Source organism: Rhopalosiphum padi, chromosome 3 (assembly GCF_020882245.1).
Source record: "Rhopalosiphum padi isolate XX-2018 chromosome 3, ASM2088224v1, whole genome shotgun sequence".
Lineage (NCBI taxonomy): Eukaryota > Metazoa > Arthropoda > Insecta > Hemiptera > Aphididae > Rhopalosiphum > Rhopalosiphum padi.
This window is the reverse complement of record NC_083599.1, coordinates 14,968,181-14,979,276: the sequence shown is the minus strand read 5'-3', so window position 1 is coordinate 14,979,276 and position 11,096 is coordinate 14,968,181. Positions and strand designations below refer to the sequence as shown.

The 11,096-nt window shown below is 26.6% G+C and overlaps 1 protein-coding gene across 1 annotated transcript; it reads left to right on the top strand.

The window, feature by feature from the left end:
* The first annotated feature begins 2,096 nt into the window (after window positions 1-2,096).
* Window positions 2,097-7,950, top strand: LOC132925127 (uncharacterized). Its single transcript, XM_060989549.1, has 6 exons — window positions 2,097-2,337; window positions 4,138-4,228; window positions 4,302-4,437; window positions 4,518-4,670; window positions 6,269-6,337; window positions 6,426-7,950. The coding sequence occupies exons 2-6, from the start codon at window positions 4,155-4,157 to the stop codon at window positions 7,806-7,808; spliced, it is 1,815 nt and encodes a 604-aa protein (XP_060845532.1). The 5' UTR covers window positions 2,097-2,337; window positions 4,138-4,154; the 3' UTR covers window positions 7,809-7,950.
* Window positions 7,951-11,096: the final 3,146 nt, after the last annotated feature.

Sequence of the window (11,096 nt, the reverse complement as noted above, 5' to 3'; positions counted from 1 at the left end):
TACTGTTTTTGTGATCTTCAAAACTATCATTAACTGTGTTGGAATTATTGATTTTCAAATAGCACTTACATCTTACATGTACTTAAGGAGCAAGTCCACCGCTGGACTTTATTCTTTAACATTTTATGGAACCGAAATTTGTAACCATTAGAAATAAAAATTGTTTTATTACGTTCACTTTTCATTACGTCATCCATTATAATGTTGAATATAGATATATATATACAGTGGACCATTTATCGTGTAAAATAATTGTAGCACAATATTATTTGAAATAATAGAACGATGACAAAGTCGAGAATGCAATAATTTCAAGTTAAACGAGTGTCTACGAAGTATTTAGTTATACAATATAGCCAGGGACGGATTGGGATAAAAATTCGGCCCGGGAAACTTGTACTTATGCCGGCCCTTTTTGAAAAAAAATATACTCAAATTTAGTTACACAAATATATTTATAACTAATTAATACATTAATTCTTTAGTTAATGTAGTAATAACTATAAATTAACAACTGAAGTATTTAATTCTTAAAAGTTAGCCATTTATGTAAATAAAAGCATAAGCCTTGTTTTATATCAATTACCAAGCCATGTAATATGCATTTCAGGCAATATTTAACAAGGCATTTCATAACTAGGCCACTAGGGTAAATAATTTAAATAAGTTTAAGCAAATAGAATTTATTTAGTTAAAAACAAAAAATTTGAGTTCAAGTGTTATTATATTTATTTTAAAGATTTGAACAAATAAAATAAAAATATACTCATAATAGATAACTGTGAAAAATTAATAAAAATATTTAAATTTAAAAAAATAATTTTTTAATTTTTTTTAACCATAAGGATATAGTGGTCTACTTCAGTTTTACACTTCTATCCCAGACCCCAATTATCAATAATTTAAACAATTTAAAAACTATTTGATAAATATACGATATTTTTATATTGATATGTTTTTATTTCGATAAAGTATTCGGCTTGTCAGATTCTTATTTTGAAATTAAAAATATAGATTGTTTAAAATAAATAATTAAATATTTGATAAAAAAAATATCATGTTAATAATGATACTAATTGCTATAACTACTATAGAGCAATTTATTAAAAATCACAAAATTATGTCAAGGTAAAAGAAATCATATTTCTTGCGGGGAGAGAGGGTGTATATGTCCGAGGACACCAGTCCTGAACGCCGAGTGATATAATCTGTGAAACCTGTTGCTAGTTTTCAGAATTTTTTTATACTTAATGCAAAGGAAATAGAGAAAATTAGATTTGTAAATATGAAAAGAATATGATTTATTTATAGATAAACAATAAATAGAAAAAACTGTCAAAAATCTTTGAATTTTACTACATGCACGTAAATGAAATTATATATATATATATATATCTCATTAAACACATAAAATATGATATATGTCACATTATTTAAAATGTTTTTCAAAAAATAAGATGATATAATAAGTGGTCGATCCAAAGTATGTTAATCGTTACATAAATACTTGTTGGATTTTAGGTATAGGTAAATTTAAACCACTGCATAGAGCACGGGTATAGGGAACAGCGCGAGCATTACTTCTTCCACCAAAAACAAATTCAAAGGTACAGCTATATACAAGTGAAAGCGAATATATTTTATATTTTATATAATATGTTATACATATTTTTTTTCGTATAACAAAATGTTGTATACTATTATAGGGATAACACATACACAATATTTGGTTTAATTTTACCTGCTTATTCGTCCTTGGTATAGGAGTGTGCAAGTGTACAGGCACTCAAAACCACTCGGATAGTCGGATACAATTGTAATCATTACAATGTATCAAGGGCGCACGCGCTCGCTTGCTTGTTATTTTCGGGCACAATCGATCTTTTGTGTTGAGACGGAGCCGCCCGAATTCCACCCCGCCGAAGGAATGAAATACCGCGTGCGGCGGGCGGACTAGTGGTGAGTGGTAATCTCGGAGCAGGGAGCGGGTGGGGTGAGGGTGTGCGCGCGTCCGCAGCTACCTGCTATTGCCACGTTAACAAACGATATAACTCGGCTTTCACCAAAAATATGTTATGTACCACCCCGTGCAGACCACCGCCCAGTGTTTTCGGCAAAGATGTACCTACCTGCTTAATAATATGACCGTTGTTCGAAATTCCGCCGTTTGGGGGCGCCCGGTCGGCCACACAGGACAAGACACCAGGCGACAGCATTCTAGTTTGTGGCGACAGATTTTCGTCGGCCTTTCGTAGTCGCATACATCACAGACAAGAACCACCGCCGTCGACGATAGAAATTGCGTTTTTCTCAGTTTATCCTCTCCTATCGACGCAAGTAAGTCATAAAACCGTAGCAGGTATAATAAAACCTATATAAATACAATAAAATACTATAGATTTTAATTAAACCTTAGTGAGTACTGAGTACTGAATACTGGTATAATGGCTGTACCCAATAGCCGTTACGCGTCTAACACTATTGTTTAGATTGCACGCGTCGTATTTTTAAAATCGACAACAATTCGAACAGTTAATCCGTAACATTATGTTAAAAAACTTTTTAATTTTATTCGTGACACTTTTATTCGATTAGGTAGTAAAACTTTTACCCATTCTGAAAATGTCAGTACATTAGAAACCGAACACAGATATTGAATATATAGTGTACTATATAATATAGACAGTGTACAGTAAAACCTTTTTAAAATTGTGCATTTCACCTAGAAATTAAGACTTAGTTTACGAACACCTGTTTTTATCGACATTTATTTTTATTTGATTTGATGATCATTGACCATCGACCATGTCAACTACCTGTAGCGTAAATGGCCTTCCACACGTGTGCACTGTGCTCATCCTATTTTTTTTTATGGTGGGAATGTGTAGAGATAACAAAACGAATAGATGATATCATTAAATTTATGATTATTTTTTTTTTTTCATTTCCACAATTGCTTCTTATAGTGTGTACTGCACTTCTCGCCTAACGAAATATTAGTTATTGCATAGTTTTTTTTTTATAGTTAATTCGAATTTATGTTTACCATTATAAGTTTGATACGTATAATCTCTACGTTTGAATACGGACGATTAGTGTGACGTCACGTATGTTATTAATCCTTATCAACATTTCATTTTGGATCCAAACAAAACAAAATACACATTTGAATTGTTTATAAAATAAAAATTTTCGTAAGTTGTAGTCTTTTAAAACAGCTAAATCTATTAGATCTATTCACAAAAGAAAAATGCAAAATAAAAAAAATGCTCTTAACTGTTTTAAATTGTTTTAACAAACAAGATTAATTTAATAATTTATTTTGTATACATTTTAAATAGGCATCTTAGTTTGTTTGGATCCAAACTATCCAGTTGATACAATTTATAACATTTGATAATCGGCACTAATCGAGCGTATAGATAAAGATTTTATGTGAAATAACTGAGATTCCTAATAGTTTTATGGTTTTAAGTAGGCAGGTAACATAATATTATCTATTTCTATTTTCTTTATTAAAACATTAAAACGTTCAGCTACTTTAACAGTAAATAGACATACAGGATACAACTGTTTTGGAACGATACTCTTGAACTTGTTAGTTAGTTGTTGTCCAAACAATAATTTGGTTAATTAGCGCATCCATGGTAGCCGCACTCTTGTCAACTGAAACAAGACCGCTTAGAAACCAGTTTCCAACCGTTCTCGTGCATTTGCGCATTAAAATCAATTTGAAACCAGTTGCACAATACAGTCAACAATGAGTGATTGGTTTGAGATTTGCATTACAAAGCAGTTGAACAGTGTACAAAAGGGCCTGGAAATTTATATGTATACACATACATATTTGTATTTATCTTGACCAACCTACCCTATAGTAGCTACTTTAAATTGTACATAAAATAAATATTGGCCTATTATTAAATTAGCTGGTGACTGGTATAATAGCACTATAAATATGTTTACACCCTAAGTATCTATACAGTATACATACTGGTCTATTATAAAAAAATAAAAATGTAATCAACATAATAATAACTATAATATTATGCTAGTTCACATAATTATTTAAAATATGTATATTGCACTTTAACTTTTGAAATTCTATTCTATTTGTTTATATTGTTTATAAAATAGAATAATCAACATCAATTATGGGAGAAAAATTTGAAGGTTTCGAAAGATGTTTCAATATGACTTTTAATGCTTCTAATACTGTTCCATTACTGTAAGTTTCAGTGTACTATAGATGTTACATTTATATATTACCTAACATACATATTTCTAAATGTTAATTTTAGATATTTACGAGACATGAATATTAACCGTAAAGAAATTGAAATTAAAATTGCTAAAGGGACAGTTAGTAAAAATGATATGATGGGACAATTAAAATTTGAATTGCAGTTATTTGACTCTTTGCTCAAGAAAATTGATGTAAGCGTGTTCCTATTTATATTTACCAAACCATCTTTATCAAGTTTGTATATTTTTTCACATTTTTTTTATAAATGCAGAGTAAAACAAGAGAAATGAAATGCTGTACAGTGCTTAATAATGTGATTTCAATTTTAACCAAACGTATCAACAGTTTGTGGAATACTATATATTTACTTTTCGACATCAATGATGAACTTGAACCAGAAATACTAAATGTTTCAGAAGACTTTGTAAGTACCTAATGAATATTCAAATCAATATTATTTTATTACCTTTTTAATTTTCATATTTATCTATTTAATATTTTTACTGTTTATAATTTTCCTTATAAGTTATGTCCTGACATCTAGTGGTATATTTGGCCGAGCATACAGGGTCCCCAGTATTTATATTATGACATAAAAAAAAAACTAATAAATTATTTTTATAAATTCAAATGATAACTTAAACAGTTCACTTTCAAGTAGGTAATAATGCTGTAATGCATTGTTTAAACAATGATAAATTGTTAATCTTAATAACTCATTGCCTAAATGCTTGAAGCTAATTGTATCTTAAAGTATATAAATAAAAATAAAATACTTATACAGTAATACAGTATTAATGTATAAATAATAAATAGTAAATATATTATAGATTATCGTAATAAATATAATAGTAATTTGAATTAATATCTTTGCTTAACTTTGTTTCAATTATACACGAATAAAAATGTCAAACAAATTAATTTAAATAAAAATACCATTAAAACTTAAATACTTGAACATGAAAATATAATATACAAAAATATTTCAACATTATTTTATCTAATCTCAATTATACATTATTTTGAAAAAATAGAATATATTCACAGAGTAATTTTCATACTTTGCAAATGAGCTTTGTTTGTGGAAATTATCTTCCTAGTAAATTAACGTATACCATGTGTTCGTGAAAATAGGGTACACTTTATCACTCATTACCCTTCAATTAATATTTTTCAATTCTGTTTGCAGGACGCTAAACTAGACTTATGCATCATAAATTCTTATGACCTACAATTTTTTGTAGTATTTTTTGAACTGACATCCCCCATTTTGAATATCATTTTTGAATCAATCAATTTTTTTCAAGCAATTTTGATCAATAAAATTTTATTCTTAACCCAAAATTGGCAAAATTTTAGTTAGGTATAATTTTTTTAAAAATGTATGAAATTTGAATTTTTTTTTTTTATATTTTTTTTCTTAACATCATATTATGAAACATTATACATTTATTATTAAAGTAATAAATTATTTACAATTTATGAATTTTTATTTTATTTTATTATTATACATTATGAAATTATATACCTAATTTATTATAAAAACATGTATTTTCAGAACAACAATACTATACATTTTTATTTACACTTTGTTGAATGATCAAAATTGATGGAAAAAAAAATTAATTAGAAAATGATATTCAAATTAGGTGTTACTATTAAAAAAAATTAAATTGTGCTGCGTATGTGCAAAATAAATGAGTTAAAAAAAATATAAGTCATAAGAATTTATGATCCATTAGTCTAGTTTAACAGAATTGAAAAATATTTACAGGATAGTGAGTGATAAAGTATATTTTATTTTCACAGATATACACGGTATATTTATATTTTGTTTAATAATGTAGGGTTTAAAAAAACTAAAAAAGTTGTTGATGATTTGTTAGATGTTTTTGATTTTGTACTAAGTGCACATACATTACCGTTGCAGAAAAAATATTTTCTAGTTTAAGACCTAATTTACTTAATACCTAATTATCATTGTAGACATTTCACATAAAATATGTATTTATTTATTTTCAGTTATCATCTCGCTGTCCTACCTGCGCTAATTGTGAAGTATCAATCCAGAGGATCATTAGCAGTATAGAGGTAAGTTTTTAACCAAACAAATTATAAGGATATAAATTTGAATATAAATTACTTATATTAAATGTTGATGAAATGTCCACGTTTGTAGATCATTTCATTTAAAGACGATGCAATTTTCAATTTTTCCTCGTCTGATTTTCCCAAAATTCTTCAAACAACAGGGTTTGTAGATAAAACGTTGATGATTAAGGAAGTATTTCAAAACAAGAACATTAAAGGAACAGTAATCACGGCTCCCCACAAATATGGCAAATCAACAAATCTAAGTATGCTTAAATACTTCTTAGAAATTCAGGTAGACTCTTTGGGAAAACCAATTACTAAGGCAAAGTCAGGGAAACCAGTAACAGATACGAGTAATTACGAACTATTTAAAAACCTTAAGATAAGCAAGGAAGCTAAAATAATGAATGAACATTTTGGAAAACATCCGATTATGTATGCAAATTTTAAAACAGAAAATGTTATCAATTCTTATAGCAGTGTTATTGAAGAATATAAAGAAATAGTTCACAAATCCTTTGAATTACATATGTATTTACAAACAAGTAAAAAATTGAGTAGTGAAGAAAGAAAACTGTGTAAATTATGGTGCGGTTGTGCAAGTTATAAAAAGATCAATTATAACGATGTTTCACTTGGTCTCAGATCATTGTGTAAATTTTTAACAAAGCATTATAATAAGCCATGTTTTGTACTAATTGATGAACTTGACTCGTTAACAATGACAGGTATAGTAGCAGAGACATTGGTTCCAGAATATAAAAATATTTTTGTGTTTTTGAGGCGAATTTTAGTATTTTTGAAAAACAACAAATATGTTTATCAAACATTTGTGACTGGAAAATCAGTCTATAATATTCATGGCCTAGTGCCATCATGTATAGAAATACAACCATTTTCTAACTTTCATAGGTTTACTGATTACTTTGGATTAACTAATAATGAGTTGGAATATCTTTTCAAAAAACCGGAATTTAAAATTGTAACGACAATAGAAGAAGTAAAAGCTTATTACGGTGCATATAATAAAATTGATATACTTACAAAAACAAAGAAGCAAATATATTGCATGTGGTCAGTTTTAAATGTTTTAAAACGTAGAAGAATTGATAACTATTGGCGAGACTTTGGAACTTTTTTTTGTAACATTTCGGTACCAAGTATTAGACCGATAATGGAAAAATTACTTGCTAATGAAAATATCGTGGTTATGTTATACAATTCTACAGAATCAAAAACTTATCCAATCCCCCCTCCATTTTTTAATCCATCTGAACCCCTTTTTACTAAGAAATCATTAGATTATTTGTTGAATATGTTGTTAGACTTAGGTTATTTGACTTGCAGTACAGCATCATTACTGGTTCTAGATGTACACAATAGTACAAACAATTGTATAGGATGCATAAAAATACCAAATGAGGAAATTAGACATGATGTTGACAGTAAAATAGCATTATTATCTTAGAATCATTTTTTGTTATTTAATATTATTAATCTAGATGTATTATGTAAATTCCTATTTTAAACAATATATTTTCTCAGAGATGCATGATAGAAATCGTTTAACTAAATATGATGAATTTTTTTTTAATCTCAGTACTTGTTGAATATCGACTAATCAATTGTATGTTAAAATGAGTTTAAACTACGAATTAATTTTTATAACTTCAACAGTGCAATTATTACCATAGGTTATTTTTATTATAATAATTATTATATTTATAAAGATATTATTTTTATTTATAATTAAAATACGTTATCTCATTTTTAAGGTATGTAACCATTTTATGTAACAATTTTTTATTCATAATTTTTATATTACAGTACAAAATCGTGTAATAGTATAACTATATTCATAAATTATACTAAAATATAATATAAACACTTATTTATATATGTATACATTTAATTTTAAGTATTGTCATACCTAATATTCAAATATGGAGCAAAATGGGTGTTTAGAAATCTAATCTAAGTTTATTTATATTACATTTATTATACTTAAAAAAAAAAAATATACATTACAAATGTAAAACTAAAAAAGAAGTGGCTTGTCCTCAAAAGTGTTTTATCTTATTAATTACATGTTAAGAAAAAATATAAATTACTAGTTATCTTGAAGTACAAACACAAAGAATATTATTATATAATTATTTTATCTATCTTATTAGTTACCTACATAAAATCTTTAAGATTTTTCAAAAATGAACTTGATTTAGCCATTAGTTGTTTTATCGCATTATGAACAACTTGAAACTTTAGCTAACAAGTCTATAGTTAAAGAAAAATGTATAGAATTTTACACTTTTTTATCAATACAACTGATTCTTTATTTTCAATTGAATTTAAATTTCAAACAAATATTTAATGCTGAAATGTCACAAATTCACTAAATGTGGCATAAAAGATGAGTTAATAATCTTTAAACCATTTAACTTAGTAACATTTAAATGATACTTCAGAATTATAATCTGATTGTATAAACGCAGAATAATTTTATTAGTCAATATTTTATGGGTTTATTTTAATTACAAATCATGTACCCAATATAGATTACCCTTCACACTTTTAATGAATATGGTTCTGTCAATCATGACATGTGATGTTGTGTCTATCTATCTTATATAACATATTATTATAATTTATTTAATTGAAATAATGGAGAGTTCCTTCATAATGTAATAAGCAGGGCTCGAGACTTATAGCGCTTAAAAAATCACTTAAAAACATCATTATAAGCACTCAAATAAGCATTTAAAAACTTAAATAGTTAAATTTGAGCAAAAATATTTAATCAAAAAAAACTTTATTTTTTAATAATAAAGTAGGCACTAGACATAATTTGTAACTGTGCTAAAAACAATATAATTAAAGACTACCAAAAATATTGAAACAAAATTATTAGGAAAAGTTTCTAACTAAAAAAATAAAAAATAAAAAATAAAATCTTTATACTATAAAAAAATCAAACTTCACTTTCGAGAAATTTCGCATTATTGTTTATAGATTTCCGAGGGATTTTCTGAAATAATCAGAAAAACTGGAAATAAGCATATTTTTAAAAAATCGTTGAAAAAAAGAAAAAAAAAGCACTTTCAAATTTCATAATTGAAAGTGTTTTAACATGACATACACTTCCATAGCACTCTGCTACATTTTAAGCCAATCCATAAAAATAGGCAAATGCTTTAAGTCCCAAGCCCTGGTAATGAGTAATGAGTCATGACCAATGAACGATGTACTAGATTTTTTATTTAGAATGTAGACATTTGGAATTTTAGGTATTTGTCTTTGGTATGGCCGATACTGGCAATACCTAGCATAATATAAGAAATAAAAATATGTCTCATAACCTAGGTGCTACCAGAGTTGGTTTTATTAATCATTTTAACTAATAAAAATGTATTCATTATTTAATGTTTAAATCTAATACCAGAATAATATGTTGGTTCTGAGTATAGATTTACTTTATTACTGGTAATACTTTGATGCTTTATAAGTTAAGTAGGTTATTTACTTGGACTTTGGAGTTTATACTTAAGGTAAGTATTTGCTCACTTTATGAAAAAAATTATCCAATCTCAAAATATCTTAGTGTAAAAAATTCTGATTATTTATATGTATTTTTGCTCACAAAATACGGTCAACTGAATCTTAGAGTTAACGCCTAAAAGCTTTAAATCATTAAATCTATGATCATTTAAAAAGTTATAATGAATTTAAATGGCGACAAATGAATTATAAAATGTTTTCTACAGGATAACTGATATAAATTTTAAAAATATCTATCACATTACACTATATTATGTTTATTAAATTCAATACATTTATAGGTTTATTATTATATTATTTATTATTTATTTATTTATATTATTTGGAGTAGTATTCATGTTCTTATATTTTATCCACCTAAAATTATAAAGGTATTTACTGGCAAGTTCTTAACTATGTATCGTAGTAAATACTAAAATACTTATTATAATATTAAATTATTACCCCATCCTCCCAACACCCCTAAAAAAACTTAGAGGCGGCCTTCACTCTATATTCCCTTTTCTATGTATACAGAAAATATGCACTCATTTTTAAAAGTGTTTCATACACTATATAGCACCAGATTTAGCAGTAGTACAAGGGGTACAATGTACCCAAGCATCAAGGCTGAGTTTGTTTTAGAGGCTTTAGGCTGATATCCTAGATTTTCTACTTTGTAAAAATAAATAGCATAATACAAAATAATTTACATACTACATTTTGTAAGATATTGTACTCATTTTTTTTCTTGTAGAATGTAGATCCTTAATATCTTTAATGAAGAATAAATGTAATCAAAAACCATAATGAAAACTAGTGGTTGCTAATGGTACATAAAATATGTTTATCACTATCTACTAAATTCATTATTAACTATGATACAATATTTTTCAAAACATTCAATATGTTGACTTCAACAAAATAAACAGCTAAAGGCTTTATTTATTCCTATTACTTAAAACGAATTTAAAAAAATAAATGTAGACTTAATTCAAATTAGGACTTAGTTTGTGTGTAAAATAATAACTGTATTCAAAAATGTAATTTTATTTGTGTTCAGAAAAAATGTATTCCCGCCCACTTGTTCTGTGACCAAACATTTAGTATATTTTTGGCTACACAATATTATATCTTCAAGTATCAGTTTTATAGAAATGCCATATTTTTTTATGGTCATTGGTCATATTTAATAAGTATAGACTAATTACAATCTTATTGC

Bases quoted from the DNA above. Each gene is read 5' to 3' on its own strand.
- LOC132925127 (XM_060989549.1), top strand. From the start codon at position 4,155: ATGGGAGAAAAATTTGAAGGTTTCGAAAGATGTTTCAATATGACTTTT. The intron at 4,229-4,301 runs GTAAGTTTCAGT...TGTTAATTTTAG, and splicing joins TCTAATACTGTTCCATTACT to ATATTTACGAGACATGAATA. The intron at 4,671-6,268 runs GTAAGTACCTAA...ATTTATTTTCAG, and splicing joins TAAATGTTTCAGAAGACTTT to TTATCATCTCGCTGTCCTAC.